The sequence below is a fragment of the Ambystoma mexicanum genome, chromosome 7p, assembly GCF_040938575.1.
Source record: "Ambystoma mexicanum isolate Mex_15411 chromosome 7p, UKY_AmexF1_1, whole genome shotgun sequence".
Taxonomy (NCBI): domain Eukaryota; kingdom Metazoa; phylum Chordata; class Amphibia; order Caudata; family Ambystomatidae; genus Ambystoma; species Ambystoma mexicanum.
Window position 1 is genome coordinate 170,176,207 of NC_090939.1, and position 21,145 is coordinate 170,197,351.

General features: G+C 45.0%; 1 protein-coding gene across 4 annotated transcripts in view; it reads right to left on the reverse strand.

The window, feature by feature from the left end:
* The window catches only part of PDZK1 (PDZ domain containing 1), a 201,815-nt gene that overhangs the window by 20,349 nt on the left and 160,321 nt on the right, over positions 1-21,145 (reverse strand). For all 4 annotated transcript variants that reach the window (XM_069636013.1, XM_069636010.1, XM_069636012.1 and 1 more), the window contains one exon: positions 18,113-18,412. In XM_069636013.1, coding sequence (XP_069492114.1) covers positions 18,113-18,412 — 300 coding nt within the window. The remainder of the gene's footprint in view (positions 1-18,112; positions 18,413-21,145) is intronic.

Consider the following 21,145-nt stretch of genomic DNA (forward strand, 5'->3'; position numbering starts at 1 on the left):
AGATCCCCAGGGAGTAGATGTGAGAATGCCATCAGGTTGCTCACATACCCCTCCCCTAGGATATTGGCTTTCCACCCAAGGGTTAGAAGAAGGGGAAATTGGAACTGAGATTTCATTCTCCTCTACTATGGAGTTGTCCAGTTCCAAAAGGATGGTGTGGGAGTAGAAGGTTCCTTCTGCCATTTAATGTAAGGGGAAAATGCTGATGTCTAAGGATGTGCCCTTTTCATTAGAGAGGAAAATGATGCAAAATCTGTTCCAATGATAACCTCCTCAGAAAGACCAGGTATGATCGCAGATGCATTAATACTCTGGGTGCCCTTTATCTGTATGGATATAGGTATTTTGGGATAGATTTCCTGGTCCCCATGTACACATGTGATTCTTACTAAGGTTGCATTTCTATGGTCTTCATAAGGAATGAGGTCTGCTCATTCTGCAGTTTGTTTACTACCTGTGTGTACCAAAGCTTGCACAGGTATCCCATTCACTATGGTGGATTCATGGGTAGATTTAGTCGACATTCCACAAAAACCGGTGCAAAACAGATTCCGCAATCTAGCTACATATGCTGTATTATTCTCGCAACTGCTTGATCGCCTTTTTGGCTCCCCACAAATCTTTATAGGGTCCGGCCACTGCCCTCCCTTCTTTATACTCTGCCATGTTTTCTCTAGCTGGGCTTCTGTGTCTGTGAACTGAGGTTGTGCAGTTTCTTCGTCTTCCTCATCTGATAACCTTGATTTGTCGCTCCCATCACTATCCTCGTCTCCTTTGTCTTTAGGGTACATTCTTGTTTTCATACTGGATCTGTAATATTCCTCCACTTCTTCGTCAAAAACTTCTTCATTTCTGTATATTGGCTCTCCTAAGCCCTTAGTCATGTTATGTGACTCAATCTCCTGTCTACTGTCGTAAAGGTTTCTAATCCGCTCTCGTATAGCTGCTCCTTCATTTTCGTCTTGACAGGAACGCCTTCTGAACATCTCTTCCATCTCCCTACTGTTTTTCCCTGAATTATTATCTTTTTCTTTTTGTTCATGCTCCTTCATTCTCTTTTCTTCCCAGGCCCTCCTACTTAATGCAATTTCCCGTTCTATCTCCGTTTCTTTCCTCTTCTCGCCACTTTTCCTTTTCCATTTCTTGGTCATGTCATCTTATTTAATTTTCCTTGCTCTTTCTCTTTCTTCCCTATTTTGTCTGTTTCCTTCTCTTCATCTTTCTCCATCATCAATCCTTCTCTTTTCTCTCCTCCCTTTTCTTCTCCTTTCTTCCTCTCCATCCTCTTTATCTATTCCTCTCTTTTCTTCCTCCTCTTTCTCTATCTTTACTATCTTGTTCCCCTTCTTCAAGCTCACGCATGTTTTTCCCATCTAATTTTAATAATATTTGCCATCCTACCCATTTGTTTGGGGTAATGGCTATCTCTTCCTTGTTGTTCTGTTTTTCCCTATGTTTCAGAACTTCTTCCTCGGCTTTTGTTAGTCTTGCCTGCAATGCGATTCGTTCACTATATGTGCCACCAATAGGCACTGGTATGGTCTTGACTAGTTTAGCACTTTTAAGAGCGTCCTCATTATTATGAGTTGGTGGCTCATATGCAGGGCTAGTATATCCTGTCGCTGCTTTTAGCTCTTTTAATGGGTACACCCCTTGTGTGTCATCAGATACATCGTCAGTTTGATAATGAGATGGAGGAGCCCTCCCTTTCATGATGATTAAGCATTCATTCTTTCATGGGTGGACCCTCTTTCTCATGTTCATACATACTCCATAATTCAAGAATGGCTAATCTCTTTCAATTTCTGCATTTTCTATGCTGCATGCAAAAGTGTTGTCATGTGCTGCAGTACTCTTTTAGACAATGCACCCTCTTGGGGGCATGGACATTTTACCAGCTGTGGCCCTTACTCACTCAGAATGATATTTAAGGAGATATTCCTTGTTTCTGGGTAACATCTTGCAATACTCTTACTTCTCTATGTTTTTAGTCACTGCCGTTTAACCTTTTTTATTCTTTCGTTTTCTCCTGCCGTCACACTCTAACGTGTTATATCTCTTTTAGGCAGCACCACAATAACCACCCACTCTCCAACTTCACCTTTGTAAGTTGTTGAAAAAAAAACACAATTCCACTGATTCTATATACTATATTTTTCACACAGATTTTTACCTTTATCAACATATTTCTTCTACTGAAGCCAAAAGGTAATTGTACATATTTACACATAGACAGGTGCACCTTCAGTATCCCATTCGGTACCCATTAATTATCCCATGGCCATCTTCTCATTATCTCACCGTCAACGAGGTATCCACTTATCTACTTCCTTCGGAAGTTTGTAAACACACCCTTCCCAGTCCTTGCCTGGAGTAAACATTTTAAATCTCCTCGTCCTCCGAAGTGATGATGTGCTACTTTTTCTTCCCCTTGTGACAAGAATCTTCTCCTCTCTTATTTTATTGTTATATCATAACTTTTATAAAACTGTATTATATACACATTTCCCATCCCAATATTGCTTTTGCCCTATCGATGATCTAGTTACATCCGTAGATCCACTGACCGCATTCGGTATCGATTCTCTTTCAATCAGCCAGTCTCCCTCCATCTGCGTGGCTTTTCCGCTGGGCTCGGACAGGACTTTCTTCAAAGGGGGCTCCTGCCGGCTGTCTCAGTACACGTGTTTTTCTTCAGTCTCTACGATTCCACCTCCGCAGTTATCAGGAGGGATTCGACTATCTGAGGGTTTTAGCAGACCATCCGACTGCTACCACATTCTGAAGTGGCTGGGAATTCCCCATTGAGCGGACTAGGTAGGCTAGGAAATCCCACAACCAAAAGACAGTCAGAGTCAAGGATATGGCAAAACAGGCCTGCTTTATCCAACAAGTATAACGCAGGGGTAACATATAAGCACATCTCAGTAGCTCTCACACAATTACATATTGCAAACTGTGTTTTATTACAGATACTCGTCACATATGACATCATTCTACGTTTCTCGTGAAAAACGCACAGAAGGAAAAATGTGGTTAATATTGCAATTACCATATAGAAACTAAACGTGTCTATCATTTCATTGGACCTTTCATATCAGATAGTCACACCTTGGACCACCTATATTTGCTAAAAATAAAGAATATTGCTGTCACTCTAATTAATTGGCTTAACATTACTTTGAAGAAAGGAAAATCAGATTATATAAATAAATGGCAGGAGTTGGTCTTGCTGACCCTGGAAATCTAACAAGCTCTACACCCATGGATTGATACAAGTGTGGCGTGAGAGAGAGCCAAATGCTACTTGAAACCACGATATGCTTGATCCATATCTCCCAGGCCTTGATCCAAATCATCTTCTTTGTAGTTCATTTTCCTTGGCCGTGTAGTTCCTTCAAGTACAAGGGAGGCGAGCAGGTGTCTGTCTGTGAATGTTCTCGGCGTTAGTCCAATTATGAATCACATGCTAGGAGACCATACTTCAGACTGGTTCTCCTCTGATTTAACCTCATATAAACTCAAGTGTCATTACCCTTTCTGACCATTAGAGACTTGAGAGATGTATCTGTCATCTCCTGAAGACTGTTTATTTACTGCACCTGCTATTTAATGAGGTTGGCTTCTCTTCTATTAATCTTAACACAAACAATGTCTGGCATTCAGAAGCTCGTTATCTTGACTCTTCTCCAGACAGTGCAATCCTCCCTTATTTTCTCAGGGACCTTGGAACAGGGGCTGTTCGTTTTAACAAATTTTCTCCATCGCTTCTTTTGTAGCTTCAGTCCTCTCTCTTCGTATAATGTAGTTTTGTCAGTCATTTAATCCAAGATGACTTCCCATCCTGTTGTCTCATTGCCTATATTTAGTCGTTTTGTATATGCTATAAAATATGAAGTCTAAATATTCTTCATATCTAAAGTACATCATTAGCCCAATGTCTTTGTAGCTTCATGGCGAGTGCTCATTTGCTTCATGTCTATATGTAAATGCAAGGATCTTAATATCTTGACTGATAGTCTTCTTCACACGTCCAAGTTACATCTCCATCAGCAGGTTTGCCTCTTCCTGCGTTCCTCCTAGAAGTGGTCGATATGGTTGCCTCAGTGAATATCTTCTCTCATACCTGCGATACAGTGGTGGGAGAGGGGCCAATGTCATGAATGACACATTCATTTGCCTCTCTACAATTTTATGCCTGGGGTTTATGTAGCATGCTCCTATTTGTGCAGATATTAGTGTTACAGTTCAAGGGATACTGAGAGAGGGGTTACAGAGGATTGCAGGCAAGGACAGATCAGGGAGCGGAAATCTTGTTCATTAATTTGCAGCAAAGATGAATGGTGGTCAGGTGTGTTTGAGTACTCCTCTCCTTTTCACAGCACCCAGCTCTCTTGACTTGAACATGTGGGCCATCAGCTGCAGAGGGTACTATGTCCCTAGGTTTGTACCCCACCCCATCCCTACTCATCAATATGAGGCACTAACACATTGAAGGAATTTGGTGCAAGGCCACCATCAGATGCTCCAGAGATTCATTCCTCTGAGGTTTCAGATCAGAGCGCTAACACCAGGCCCTCGTCAGAGGTCAGAACCACGTTATTATATTCCTGGAAGCAGGCTCATATAAGCAGCGGCTGCCAGAACATGCAATTATAAATGAATGAGGCGGACACAGAGCCAACGGGTGCCAAGCCTGATCTTTATTGCATCGATCATGCGAACTGCCAGATACGGTTCCTGCGTGTTTCCTGTTCTTGCATCCCTTGAACAGAGAAAGTGTACCAGTGGCCATGTAAACGCTAGAATGCTACACACGTGTTCGGTGCATGCAGGCATTAAGACAGAAAGTAAAGAGAGAAGGCTTCCCCAAGGTACCGTCCCGTGGCCTACGTTCAGTGTGGAGAGCTGCAAGTCATGGAAGTGGTTAGGATCTTTCCTTAGCGAAAGAACAAAGAGAGTATTTTCCCCATCGGCCGCAGCTGACCCCACTCCCATATTATGTGGCGTTCCCCAAGGCTCCTGTGTCTCGCCAACCCTATACAATATCTTCACCAAACCCTTGTTCGACAATTTGGACCTTCTAGGTATCACCTACACCAACTATGCAGATGATACACAGATTCTCCTCCCACTTTCTGGGGATCATGGGAAGGACTCTGAGTTGGTGAACAGGGTATATCTAGTCATTCAGGCATGGATGGCCACTGATGGCTTGTACTTGAACGACGACAAGACGGAGTTGATAATCTTGGGAACACACATAAACATCAAAAAACTAGGCCAGGAATTCTCTGCCTTCAATATTGATGGAAATACTAGTAGGGTCTCCAAGGAAGTAAAAACCCTTGGTTTCTACCTGGATTCCACACTATCATTTGATAAACAGCTTAAATCCTTGGCCTCCACCACCGCCTATACCTGCAAACTGATAAGAGTAGGTAAGCCTTTCCTTTCTAATAATAGCTGCATGATCCTGGCCAGAGCACTTATTCTCTCCAGGATTGACTACTGCAATGCCCTCTACAGTGGTGCTAATAAATCAACCATCCTGAAACTACAAACGCTCCAAAACAACGCCTTGCGAGCAGCGCTTGGCATAAATAAAAGAGCACACATTTCCGCCGTCAGACGTCAACACTACTGGCTATCCACAAACAACAAAATACAATTAAAAATAATCTCTTTGACACATAAAGCTCTCAACAATGCCGCTCCTAGCTACCTCATGAACAAAATACACAAAATAACCTCTATCAGACCAACCAGAGCTACCAACACGAACTGCCCAGTAGTACCTAGATTTAAACTAACCACGATTGGTGGCAATAGCTTCCCTGTGAAGGCTGCTAAAACTTGGAATCTACTACCAAACAATTTGAGAACAGATCAACCTTACCCACTATTTAGAAGGAACGCCATCCAACACTTTATCTCTAACGACCACTAGTCACCTGCCCACTATATTCCTAGGCACGACACCTGACACTGGTCCCTTTTCTTCTTTTGAATTATGACATGTTACCTGCACCTTTTTATGCAATTCACTGACTTTTACAACTCCTGTCTTGTATAATTTGTATATTATCACTGTATCTTGTATAAATTGTATAATAGTACTGTATCTTGTATAATGTGTAACTTTGTAAGCCTTGCATTATCCTACCTGTTGCGCCCTTCTACCTATGGGTCTGGAGCGCATTAGAAATAAAACAAACAAACAAACAAACAAACATCATGGACCCTGTAGAGTTGTTCACCGGGGAAGACCTTGGGGGCCCCACATATCTGCTACTGTGGTTCACCCTGAAGGTTACGTGTGTACTCAGCCCACAGAGCCTAGCCCAGCAGATTATCACAGGATTGTCTCCAGTTCATGTTTCCCTTCAGGCCACTGTTCCCTTTTTCCCTCCAAGTGATCAAGGAATTTATAATTGGGCTCGTAACCATACCGTGAACAAATCACAGCAGGTGTGTTGCTAGGTCTGGAAAGGATCCAGTGCTATGTTAATGTCAGGACTGTCGGGACTCTAGGGTAGCTAGCCCCCCAAGATCCTCACTATCGACGCATCAGATTATTGTATGCAAAAATGTGAGATCACAGAGTGATTCTATGTTTCTTTTGCCATCCGCTGGGGGAAACAAAATCTTCCCACCCAGGAATTCGTAGTCCTTCCTTTTCCTGTCATCAGGAGATAACGCGATTTTCTGGCTCATCCTCATGTCTGGGGCTCAGCGTGCCCTGGGCCAGCTAACCCACCCTTCTCATGAGTGACAACTCAATATTGAGCTGATCCTTTTGTTTTTCAAGAAATGGCAATTCCCCTCCTTGATCGCTTCACCATTGCAGAGAAACTGGAATAGCCCCTGTTTGGATCATGGAGGTGGATGCAGCAGAATTTCAGGGTGACACTCTCTTCTTTCCTTGGGAGGGCATAGTAGTCTATGCCTGTCCTCCTTCTGCTCAGGATCATTCTGTTTGGATCATGGAGGCGACGCAGCAGAATTTCAGGGTGACACTCTCCTCTTTCCTTGAGAGGACATAGTAGTCTATGCCTGACCTCCTTCTGCTCAAGATCATTCCAAAGATCAAGTGTCGGCACTACTGCGGCCTGAATTTAGTAAGCCTTTGAAGAAATACTTGCTGTGCTTGATGAGCAAACTATTTCCTGCTTTTACCTTTCTTTCTTAAAAATATGAACAATAAATGTTTCACCTTAGGCACCGCAGATGTTATTCCAGAGTGCCACGGGTGATCAACATCTCACTGAGGGGCAACACAGGCCAGAAATGGCACAGCCTTCCAGTTTGAGCTTCATCGCCGGATTATGTGTTTTCACAAAGCTGTCAAAACTCTCTATACTGCTAATTGCCTCTCCTTTCTGTGGTCACCCATTACCTGCTGTACTCCTGCGCCTACATAATCTGAGTCTGTGGTGCTGGGCAACAGAGGTATATATGCAAAGTGCTTTGTCGAGTGTTCTACAGTTTTCAGCAGTCGTGGGAATCACACTGGCGCTTACCAGGAGTTTTTGTTTGCCTACATGATTGGCTGCAGTGCTGCCCCTCCCATCTGCGTGTCCTTTGAGAAGTGCTTTGTCAGGTGTTCGGCAGTTTGGAGCAGTCTTGGGACTAACAGTGGAGCTTACCCAGAGTGTTTTTCGCCTATAAGATTGGCTAGAGTGCTGACCCCGCCCCCTCTGCATTGGTGATCGTTTAAAAGCCTAGCGCAAAGGGCTGCTGCGCGCGCCTTGCAAACTGCTTTGTTAAGTGTTCTACAGTTTGCAGTTTGTGGTGAGTGATTGGGTTTAACTTCTTGCTCTTACAATTACAGCGGGCCTCAGTAAGAGACGTTTGGGTTACTCGAATACCTTACAAAGGGTGTAAATGGAGTTACAACATGTGTGCTAATAAGACAATGTCAAATCAAGCACCCACCAAGCAATGGGGAGGGATTGTTGTGAGCAGCTTTCCAGAGTCCAGAGGGTGTGCAGTTGCATGATGAAGTTCAACATGCAGGATCTAAAATTACTAAATACTTTATGACGCCACTAAAAGGCAGTAAAAAGCCTACGTGCAACTCTGATACATCTAAAGCTGGGGCGCAAGCAGGGCTGGCATGTTTGTCAGTGTAAATAGACATTAACAACTCCTTACTCAATTTGTGTTTCTCCTTACAATCAGAAGTTCAACAGTTGACAAAGGAGAGTGGCATAAAGGAGACTTGCGTTACGTGTGTGGAGATTCACGGGTCACACAAGGACCCTGTGCCGTCCCGGCTTACGCAAAGGCTCTCTGGTTCTCCAAGACTGACTGGTCTAATCGATGAAACCCCTATTGTGGCAATAGGGAGTGGTGAACAGCAGGATGAGGCGGAAGGATCAACTACCACTGAAAGGAGTGGGAGAATGATCGTTCAAAATGAAGCAACGAGCTTTGCCCTTGAGATTTTATTGAAACTTTGCTATTACATACTGAGAGAATCACGAGGGCACTCCCCTTAGCGTGAAAATCTGCTTACATTGATGAATGCTAATCCAGTTTCGGTCGACAAAGGGAACGAGGAGAAAACCAAGGCAGCCGATCTATAGACCAACACAAGTGGCGGGTGAAGATATCCCTCCTTTGGATGATTTGGTTCTCATCAGTGAGAATCTGCTGGAATCTACTACGGTAGAGTTACCGGGTGAGCGGGTCAGTCAGGGAGCTGGTGATGAGCACTGTTCTTACTAGGAAATTGTTTCAGAAATGGCATTAAGCTGTCAAAGAAACCATGGTTCATGTGTGTAACCCTGCTGCTCTGCCTGAAATAGTCATCACGCAGGATGAGCAGAAGAATTTTATTTATTTATTTATTTTTGCATTTGTAAAGCGCACTACAGCCCGAGGGCATCGAGGTGCTGTTGCAGGACGGTGTCTTAGTTACAGGTTGGAGGCTTGCTCATGGTTACAGAGATTGATTGATTGATTGATATTTTATGTCTATTGCGCTCGTACACAAGTCTTTCAGAGCGCGACAAGGCAAGGGAGGGGAACAGGGGAGACCAAAACAGCGATCTTACTAGGTCCAGTGACATTGAGAACGCGCAAGTGCATGGGAGAGGGGGTGGGGAAAAGTGCATGGAAGGAGGGAGAAGTGGAAAGTGCGAAGCAGAGGAGAAACAGATAAATAACAATAAATAAATAATAAAGGCAACGAACAGTGGTAATGCAGCCAGAAATCTGCAAGTGCTAGGTTTAAGGCAGCAGACAGGGTAGGTCTGATAAGTGCAGGAAGAAAAAGGGGGTGCTGTATGGGTACAGATACAGACCCCAGTGCAGGGGGGGCCCAGAGGCAGTGCAGGAGGGTGGCAGGGTGAGCAGGTACCTGGGCCCGAACGACAGAGGGTGGCCAGGTGCTCAGTGCCAAGAGAGAACAGATCAGCAGGTGAGAGGGGGAGCGAAGGCAGAAAAAAAGAGGAAGGTCTTGAGGTGCTTCCGGAACCGGAGATGGTTCTCCTCAAGTTTTAAAGTGGCAGGGAGGCTTTTCCAAAAGGAGGCCCAAGCCGAAGCCAGAGATCTACCCCCAGCTCGTTCCACCCCCAGAGAGCGAAAGCCTAACATGGTGCTGTGATGCACATACATAAATGATTGTGTTTTCATAAATAATACATAAATAATAAAATTAGCATAGCCGGTTACAGAGAATGGGACAGGTAGCTTAAAGTATTCAAGGCACAGAGCCAGTCGGGTGCGGTTTATACAAACAATAGTGTTTTGACAGCTTTCCTAAAGGCTGTGTGCGAGACAATACTTTACAAGTGTGGTGGGAGGGAGCTAGAACCTCCTGCGCGGGTCCTGAGGGTCTTAAGAATGATGATACGGTTTGTGTAAGAGGTTCTTGTAGGTCTGTCTGTGGAGAGTTTGAAATTTGCTGAATGCCCCTAAAGCAGCGTCTTTACCAAAGAACAACAAAAGTGGCAACCTGACTAACGGGCTATTGACTGGTGAGCCGAATCGTCAAATTAGTAAGGTTAGATCTGTTTTGGTAGTTTTGAAAGTGTAATAGAACAAAACAGCACTGTCCGCACCTGTGGTGGAAGATTCGATAACTCAGTCTGAATTAAATTGATTCTCTCGAGGACGTTGAATCAGTTAGTCTGTACAATGTGAGCGTTAAAGTGCCGCTTGAGGTGAGATCCGTTCAATCTCAGGCCACGGTGCGGTTGTCTCCTACTTGTTTCATAATTACTAGACTATTTGATGAATCGGAGTTCTGTGCTGCAATTCTTCAGGCATCTTCTGGCACTGAGAGTGTTGCAGAGTAGTGACTGACTTCTTCGAACACTTGGATTGTTATAGTGCAGCTGTAACAGTCTATTGTTTGGACTCAGGAATTGCTCCCCTGGTTCGAAGCAACGCTTCATCTCTTTTAAAGTGGAGATTCGATATCGACCAAACAGTTCATCTAAAGAAAAAAAGGACTGCCAAAGGGAAAACCCTTAGTGCAATGGCTTTCACGTCTGGAATTATTGAGTCAATCAGCCAAAACGTTGTTGAAGAACACAGCGAGCTCTCACGACGGGGATATGGTTACTAAAACGCACTGGGAATGGCTTCAATCTTTCCTTCCTACCCCTGCCCAGAGACCCGGAGAGCACTGTGTGATTCAGGAAATGCATCGGAGGGACAGGGCCTGCGTATCCTTGTCTTTTACTGCCTTTTATTGTGTGTTCTGTCGTGTTTTCCGCACAGGAGTTCATGTGGGACTCCTGGCGGTGCAGATCTCTCTTTTGGTTTTGGTGAACAGACCCATGGGATACCCTTATGGTCCCCATGGGTGATGGGTGGGGGTACAACCCTGTGCCCATAGTGTATGTTTTTGGGCACCTGTTCATTGCCCACAGAGCAGGGTACGGGCTAGTGGCAGCTCCGTGCTGAAATGACTGGTGCCCTGAGCAACCTCCATTTTGGGATGCCCAGGCCCTGTCCTTGGAATCGGTAGATTCCTGATGGGGACAAGATGGCCCCCGTGGCCTCTTGCCCTCCATCACCTGTTACCTTGATCTTCCCAAAGTCCCGGGAAGGCCTCTCTCTGTCCCTTCCCCCTGACTGGCTGTTGGGTGGAAGTTCCATATATGGTAGTGTGGGGAAGTGTCGACCAGACTGGCTGGAGCCTTCGCAACGACCGTATGTTGTGGGTACACCTGTGGGTGGAACCTGGGTGAATGGAGTGTGTGAAGAATACACATTCTGTGTTGTGGATATCTAGTATCTGGTGGTTGACACAATGACTGAGACAGCCCTGCCCGAAACTGGTATGAATGCAGTGTGGAGTGTTGAATGGCTGGGTACTTGTCCCAATACACATAACTTGTTGTGAGTGTCTGGAGAGAAGTGAATGGCCTAAATGCACTATGCGCCTGATTGGCTGGCTGTCTTTCTGCATGAATGCCCTTCTGCCCGATTGGTTGCCTGAGTGTGACCCAGCAGAATGACTGGGAGACCAACTAGTATATCTGGGGGCCTCTCATTGCTAGAATTCGTGTTCAGAAGCTGAAGAGTAACTGGAGTGAAACTGAAGCTTGACCTTGAAGCCCTGCTGGAAGAGAACAACTGCTGTTGCTCTCCTTCATCAATCTGAAAGCTGCTGTGTCTGCAAGGACTGACCCAGAGAGGACCTGGTAAGGAGTCCTCTTCCCGAGCTACGAGGGACCATCGTGCACCAGCTGATCTTTGCCAAAGCTCCATGGTAGCCAGACCTATGACAGGCTGCCTACGCGTGATGGGGACTGCCGCAGAATCCCAAGGAGAAGCGCCCAGACTGTTGTCCGCCACTGTCGACGACCGCCGTCGACGACCGTAGCCGCTGTGCTCCCGTTTGCCTAAGATCTTTCAAATCCAAGGACGCTCTCATCCGCATCACCGCCGCTTTATCCCGCTGGAGAAGGCCCGAACGTGGACGCGCTGAGCAGTATCCAACGGTGGGTTTCCCACCACCCAAAGACCACAGAGATGCCGATGACTCGACGCCCTTGCTGGCCCACAGTTCTTCAAACTCTTTGCGGTCCAGAACTATTGACATCGAGGTGCCCCGCACGCCTCCTCCTTGCAGGACGTTTACGTTCCATAATCAACGAGCACCGCTAGGAACGAAGCTGCCACTTCACTGCCGTAGGTCACCCTGTTCTCCGTCGGATGTTCGACGGCCCGTGACTCCTGCCTTAAAGGGAGGGCACTCAAGAAGGCCGTCGATTACCCGACGAGGAACGCTACAATGCCAGACATTTTGGGGTTGCAGAACTATTGAGAAGTCCCTTGTGAACAATATATGGACTGGGCTTGTGATATATCTTTATTCTAAAGGTTGCCCAGGTGGGGGGATCGCCACACAGATCTGTGTCTAGGTAGCAGGGCCAGTATTCTGCCAATTGTTCTAACCATCTGCTTTCCTCTTGTATCTATTGTTGGTTTCCTTTACGAACTGATTTGTGTGACATTTAACCATACAGTTGATGCACTTTAAAGAGAGCTAATAGTAACTGTGGTACCACGTAGAACTGTATATTTGCCATTGTAGATAACCGAGTACAAAGTGAGTTATCGTGATATTGTACATAACCTTGAATATTAATTATATAAAGACTGTGTTTTAACTAATACAGTGTGCGGACATTCCTTTGTGGGTGCTTGGGGACTACACTGTACTTTAGAACTAGCCCGCATCACCTCCTGAGAAGCTAGGCCTTGATTGCGCGACCACGTCTCAATAATAGAGAATCTTGGCAGGGGTCCTCTGTGCCTCCCATTTACCATATAGAGAGCGTAAGTACAGACCCCCCTCCGGTCCTTCACACACTGTTCCCATAAAATCTTGGAACTCTCGTGGTCATTCACATTTGTTTTCTGGTAAAGACTTTAGAAGCCTATTCCAAATGGCAGATATAATACTATTTCAGTAGACATGGTTGATGAGTGAAAGGGGTATTTGATGGCTATTCCGGCTTTAGAAGGCCTGCCAACAAAGGTGTTAATGTTCAGCCCTTTGGTGGTTTGCTTACTTTATGTTCTAATGACTTTAGTGCATGTGAAATTGTACTGGAAAGTGTTAACCCAAACCTCTAAATTGTAGGGGTGGAAATTAGTAAAGGCCATGACATTGTTATAGTAAATGTGTACGATCCACCCGGGGGGAAGGCGAGGCAGCGCAACTGACCATTGACGAGCATATTATTCCCATTACAGTCAGGAACCCCAATATTGATATCTTAATCAGGGGTGATAAGAACGCTTGTTGTATCGACTGTATTATGGCAAAGTTTGGGGCAATACCGGTAAATGTCATTGGTGATAGACAGGTAAAATCTATTGAGGGTGCCAGTTCATGGGTTCAATTTTAGGACCTTGGAATGTGCATGATGAATGGGACTAGTAAAGGGGATTTCCTGACGCCAAGACGTGGAGAAATGGTGATAGGTATTCTACTATATATTTCTTGTATGGGAATGATTTGCTGTGTGCTACTGTGGATTAAATGGGCTTCATTACAAGTTTGCCAGTACGGTAACACCGGCGTCAGTAAGCTACGAGTTCTGCTCGCGGGTGTCTGACCTGGTGGGCGGACCGGCACCTGCGAACAGACCTCGACGGATGCACCAGCACCATGCTTGAATGGTGCTGGTGCATCCGGCCTCCCCATTCCCTTTGAGTCCAATGGGACTCAAAGGGAATGGGGAGTAATAATTACCAGCACTTGGTAATGGGGATTTACCCGGTCCGCCGGGGCTGGAATGCCCCAGTAAATCCCCATTGCCGGGTGCCGGTAAATGCACAACTCTGGCGGCAGCCATGCCGGTATTTACCTGCACGGCTACCGCCGGACACATAATGAGGCCCAATGTCTTCGGAGTTCTCTGAATACAGCGACCACGCCATTCTAACTGTAGACATTAAAGCTAATGATATTGGGAGAAGCGATATCGTTAAGGTAGGCTGTGTGCAAGTAAACAATGGGCTACATTAAGTTGGATGGTCGGATAGAAACTTGATCGCTATAACAAAGTATATGGGTAATCTGAACAGAGTATACGAAAGGCTAAATTCACCTGAAGAGATTGTGAATTGGATTAGCTCTATAACTTCCAAATTTCTAACTGTAGGAAACTTTCAAACATTTAGACAGGATAAGAAGTATTTGCGCTCCTACATTAAAATAATGAAAATTCAAAGACATGCCTACGACAGGCAATAAGGAAAATTAAATGCTCTACGCCTGACCCGTCAGTAAAATCTAGGGAGATAAAATTGTTCAAAAATTGCTACAATAAATGGTTAAAACGACATCATAAGTCCACGGCAAATAAAGCCTGGCAGGCGCTATATGCGGCCATCAGGACCAATGATAGCAAGAAGATGTGGAGTGTTTTTAATAGTAGGTGCGAGCATTCGAACTGCTTTGGCCAGCTGAATCACCAGCAATATCTAGGAGTCCCATTGGGTGACACATTTAAGGCATCAACACCATAAAACTAATGTATTCAGGCCCATGGAAGCTCAGATTTAATAAAGGAAGCATTGCTGAGATAATCATGGGGTTTAAGCCGTTGCACACCCCCGATTCCGACAGCTTTTCAAACATGACCATGAGGGCCAATCCTGATCAAAGGGCTGATCTCTTGCTGTTATTGTTTAATCAGGTTGTAAGAACTAGTAGTGTCCCCGATTCTTGGAAGGAGTCGCACATGTTCCTCTGTTCAAGAGAGGGAACAGAGAGGAGCTGAGGAATTACAGATTGCTATTGCTGCTGGACGGGCCCAGTAACATGTTTGCAACCTTCCCTTTGCATACTATAGGTGAATGGATTGTGGATAACCAAGTCTTGAGTAGTTATCAGACTAGTATTTGGAAGGGGTTGTCAACTGTTCATAACATTTGGATAGTAAATTCCCTGATTGAACAAGCGAGAGCAAAGTCCTCTCTTCCTCTTTACATCCTTTTTATCGATTTCGCACCGATTTTTGATGCTATAGATCGTACCAAAATATGGGACAAAATGGAGAGGCTATGGATGTCAAGGAACCTTATTCATCCTTGTCAATTGCTGCACGGTAATAATGTGGTGTGTGTTAGGCTGAACGTGCTGGTGAATTATCTGCCCCGATTCCCACTGGAAAGGGAGTCAAACAAGTGTGTCTGCTCACCCCAGTTTTAATCAGTTTATTCATGGCTGATGTTGGCGAGCTGCTTGGTGAATTAGGAAATTTCCTCCAAGATTGGGCTCCTCTAAATTTGTATACGTCGCTTTTGTGCACGACCTTGCCATTCTTTTGACACTACTTATGTGGGAAGTTGTAGAAGTGCGCAAGCCATAATGAAGTATGCTATGTCAAACGATTTGGTGGTATACATGGCCAAACCTAAGTTTATGAGGTTTGTTAAGTAAAAAGAGACATACTTATAATTTCTACAAGCGAGTAGCGTAGATCGTTATTGCTACTTTGGCTACAATGTTGGTAGCCAACGAGGAGATTCTGTACTCTTAAAAAAGTGTCACGCCAAAGCAGTAGCAACTATGCTCTCTATTAAGACATTTGTTTCCAGTGATGCTGAATATAGCCTAGTTGGTCATATTTCGCTTTATTGGCAAAAATTGGTTGCCAGTATAGCATATGCTCTGTTCCTACAAGGAGTGTGATGGTTGGGCAAGCACCTTAGAAGGTTCCTTTTGACGGCAGATATTAGGTCTGTCCAGTGCAACGCCAATGCCAGCAGTGAGACTCGAACTTGGTCGGACTTCTTTGGCCTCAGTGGCCAGGAGAAACAGGGGAAAATTGTTCATAAGGATAATGTGCTCGATGAATTGTACTGCGCTTTCAATTTTAAGGGATAAAATTTGGAAGGAGTCATGCCCGGTCCTGTCAGAATTGAAGGCACTTAATGATAGTTTCTTCGGGAAATTTGTATGGTGCCCGATTTGGAGTTTGGAAATGGGAATTCTTTTAAGATTTTTTATGAAAAGGGCCTTGGAATGGGATTGGCTGGTAAACCATGATCATGTAGGCAGGTTGTGTTCTCCGAGCACATCTTCGAGATTGTTCTTCCCATACCATATCGTAGACCTCAGAAGTACATCTACGATCTCCTTGTCCGGCTGTGAGTCCTGTCTTTATGTTTCTAAGGCTGAACAAATGACCTGCACTTGCGATTAAGGGTGCGTGGCTAGATATTCCTAAAGAAAGTCGGTTATGCCGCCTGTGTGGAGACTGTTATGCCCTGGACACATTAAGACACGTCCTTACCTCATCTAAGAGAATGAGTAAGTATTATTTCAGCTAGGACATGAACTTTGCCAACGGCTCTCAAGACATACAGAACAAAGGGCCTGATTCACAAAGCGTTTTCCTATGGGATTGCACCATTATAAAACGCTTCTGTGAATCAGGCCAAAGTGTTTTGGTTGAACTGTGTTTCTGGATGTAGTCCACCTCGGTCTATTTCTTTAGGGCAAGTGTGGCAAGCTTTTGAACATGAACCTGATGGAAAAATGGTCAGTGAAACCATGGTCCGCCTTACCACAAGGAATATGAATTATGTATGAATTGTGGGGTGCCAGTATTAATGGGATAGGTGGATATTTTTAGTATATTTTGTCCTCCTTAATCCTGTTCTTTTGGAACTATTTTTATGATGTCTTTTTAATAAGCTGTTATTTTAAAAATCTGATATCTGAAAGGTTCACTGCGAACTAGAACACATTAATACAAAAAACAAAAGATAAACCATTACTGCCATTCTATCATCGGAATGCTCTGTTATCCAGACTTTAAACTCTTTTACTCAGCATGTTATCATCCGGAATGCTACTTTTACTGCCGGATAATAAAACGTTCGAGATATCAAAATGCCGGATAAGAAAGCATACACTATAGTGCTACAGTCCACACAGTAAACAGATTGGTTGACAAGTACACTAAATCGACTAGGCATGCACATCAGTAAGAGTGGTTTCTAATTGAATAATAAGAAAAACAACTGATCTGTCACATACGTTTCTCCTCGGCTCTTCACTACGGAGACGCACCGGAATGCCCATACACTAAAACAATGATGAGAATAACCCCAACTTCGGCCACTCTCAAATTGAACAAACGCTCAAGCCAAAGAACCAACCACTCGACAGAGCATAAGGCATCATGGAAGACAGCCGCAAAGGAAGGCTACAGAGACTGACCACCTAACTAGACCCAGACGAAACCTAGACCTACACTCTCCCGCTCTTACGCACCGGACGAACACAGCCAGACTGGCAGACGCATCTAGATAGACGTTGGCCTGCGTCGCATGTGGATAGGACTGTTCGAAGGATAACACGCACGCGCCCAGGAAACGTGAATGATAGCTTATGCCACAATCAAAGCCGTGAACACCAACCTGCGTGGCGTTCGGATGGAGTTGTGAACGCTAGCTTGCCCACTCCTGGATCGATCTCTAAACACTAGCCTGCGCCGCGACCAGATAAAAGTGTGAATGTTGGCATGATCACACCAGTATGGAGCCCCAATCATTGGCCTGCGCCGCTCCTAGATGGGAATGCGAGGGCCAACAAGTGCCACTCTCCCCAGAACCGCGAGTAGTAGCATTGGTAAAGGTCATGTAACCCACTAACCAATAAGCTCAAACTCCGCATACTTATCTCACTCAAAAACTCACACAACCATCTCTCGCACAACAAACCGCACGCACTTCACAACACTGCAACAACACATAAACCGGAACAACAGCACACGTGGACTGACTCCAATCCGATACCTGCACCAAAAGCTCAGCACCCGGTGTATACTGAGTTGAAGCTGCCAACAGCACACCACTTCTCTCACTATCCTACTCCCTTCTTCAACCTACTAACCCATCCCACCTTTATCGTTTGCAGATCCGCCTGAGCGCCTGGGGACCAATTCCGTTGGTGACGGTGCGCGGTACAAATACCTTTAACATTTAACATTTAACAATACACAGAAAGCTGTGAGCATTCTTTCTTTAAACAAATGACACTGAAAAATCGTACTGCCCTTTTATAAGTCTTGTATGTAATCGTTAATGAACTTGACGCGTGCTGATGTTTTATTCTACTCACCCTGCGTTTTTGTTCTGGAGTGGGTTTTTTTGCTTCGGCCGCCAGCGTTTCCGTGTAGGATGGAGGCTCAGCCATGTCAGCCGTGGGCTCAGCCAGCGAGGCAGTAACAGGAATATTATGTGCCTTGAAGAACTCATAAGCCTCTGTGGTGGCCACCAGCAGTGTCAGGTTGCCCTTAGTTTCACGGATTCTCATCACCACATCTTCATAAGATGCTGTCTCCACGTTCACGCCGTTCACTTCCACCAGAACGTCATCATCTTGCAGGCCTCCCACATCTGCAGGGCCGCCCTTCGCCACCTGTGAACATACGCCTCTCTCGTTAACAGTGGTAGTTATGTTACTGTTTCCTTTTAGTCGTTACAAAGACCAATCAAATGTTAGTGTTCACATTCAACTAATTACTTCCTTGGGTAGTTTTGCCCTTTGATGAACGCCATTGATCACTACTATGAACTGTACAGGTCCAGGAATGTGTGGAGCCTAGTGAATCCAGACTGGTTCCCTCTTTCCCTGTGAAACCCTGTATACCCGGGCTGATTCCCACTGTATCCCCTCTCTTCATATCCTTCTAACTGTACCCTTAGTATTCCATTCTTCCAATCGGGTCAATATTATTGTATCATGTTACTCTATCCCCTCGTTTATTAGTACTCCCTGCTTCTCCGTCGTTTCCCAGCTAGATTTGCGCTGTATAAAACCCACCGCATAGACATCTACATGTATACATAAATAATCATACCACACGCGGGACCAGGAACACACAAAACCTCTGCTACACGTAATAAGGTTAGTCAGACACAGCACCAACAACATGGCCTGGTCCGATGCTGGACCTTCGTGTTCACTGAGTACAAGTCATCATATCTAGGATGTACTTGCATATAGAATAGAACTGGATGTAACTACACACTGAGAAGGTGTCCTCCAATAAGCAATTGTAGACTCAACAAGACACAGGGATGAGCATAGACCTGCAATCGCTTGAACTAAAGCTCTGAACCTCTAAAATAGGGAGATACGGTCGCCTCAGCAGGCACTGAAAGGTTATCAGGAACAGGGACCCTCCAATCCAGACACACACCCACTCATACCAATATGCTAATTCTCTCCTCTGCACCAACAAACAATAGAATGCAGCTATACCCCTCAAATAATTCGGCCTAGCTGCACACATACTTATACACCTCCAAGAACACCTCAACAGTCTTTAGAACGCTGCTGTGCCCCCGAAAAATTGGCCCAGCTGCACACATAATCTCATTCACAAGCTCCACCACCGACAGAATGCAGCTACCCAAGCCTAATTGGCTTGCTGCACACATTCTACTGATCTCACAAAACCACTGCACCACCCCTAGCACTTGAATGCAGCTGCACACCACTTATTTCACCCTGGCTGCACACATACTGACTGCACCCAAGCACTATTTACTACCCTACTCTCTCCACTGACCTGGGCTACGGTCCCCAATGGCATTCATCCCACAGTGCTTTGAGATCATACCAGTGGTAAAAAAAAGGCGCTATACAAATGCCCAATAACATAACGTACAACTTTATTTAATAAGCACATACAAGTGGTGGATGACCTGACTAAACCACTGGGGATCTGGCAGGTCTGGTACAGGCTCCTGCTCCTTCCTCCGTCTCCCTTTGTAATTTACAGAACATAAACACAGGGGCATGAGGTGGTACCATAGATCTTTGCCTCATATATATATATATCATAGGGCAGTGATAGCCGTCCTATAGTTAAGGTGAGTCAGACTCCTATGGGAACCCCTTAAAATTCTATTGTTAATAACTTTTGATTCGATTAACAGATTTGACCGAAAATTCAAAAGTGATTAGGGACTCGCAGGCCCCGCAGACTGCAAAGTGTCATAAAGACCAGTTAAATGATTTAAAAAAGTTATTAAGAAGACAAAACCATTTTTTCCCCAATTTTGCGGCCTACTTCCCATTCATTTTCCCCTAGACAAACAAGGTACATTTTTGCCAAAGTGCACAGCCCATTAAATCGCCATCCATGCTTGGTTTGGGGTTATTCCATGCAGTAGTTTTTAAAATATTTGAAAGAGAAGAGATTGCCCCCTTCTCAAAAATCGATAGCTCTATCTCGGGTAAATTACCAAAACTGGATGTTTTTAGAAATGAAAAGGCTGCCATCTTTTTTTTCTCTCAATGCGAGAGATAGCCGCAGCTATAGCTGAGGATGCTGGAAAATTAAACATAGAAAAAAAGCCATCGAATGTCAAAGAACATGCAAATTGCATCATGCTAGAGGTGGGGAGGTGGGTAAAGGGCACCAAGTGAACTTTGGGAGTTTGAGGGGGTCTAGGGACTGAGTTTGCAACACAAAGCTTTCTGTAGCCTCGAATAGCCAACATCTCAAAGCAAACAGCGTCACAGAAACAACTTGTATTTTGGGGGGAAATGAGGGGGCAGGGGAGGTGAGGAGGCCATCTGGGGAGTGGGGGGAGCTGTCACAGATGAGGGGTGCACTTGGTGAGGGCTGGAAAGCATTTCTCTTTTTTGGCTGTTTTTTCGCGACAAAAGCCATCCTGGTTTCCCATCCATGCAGTAACCAGGACAGACCCTGCTTAGCTGCAAAGTGAGAAAGGGGCCAGCCTCCTCAGGCCATGTTGCTTGAGGGGGCTGGCCCTTTCCTAGCTTTTAAGCTAAGCAGGGTCAGTCCTGCTTTGAAGATAAGCAGGGTCACTCCTGGTTACTGCATGATGGGCGACCGATTGGGCATCCACGTCATTTCTTTTTAAACCGTGCTACCGTCAGTCCTTGAAAGCTTTGCATTAGCGAACATTTTTGTTTTGTTTTGCCGGATTGCATCCTGGTATTTGTAGTCTCCCAGTCAAGATGGAGGGAATAATGCCAGAATTGTACACTATTTGTCTAACATAGTTCTATACGGATTTATATGTTTGAGTGAGAGTATGGTATGTGTATCTTTCAAGTTATCTTTATAAAGCAGAGTATTGTTGAAAGCCAGACTTTGGGGTGAAGAGGGGACAT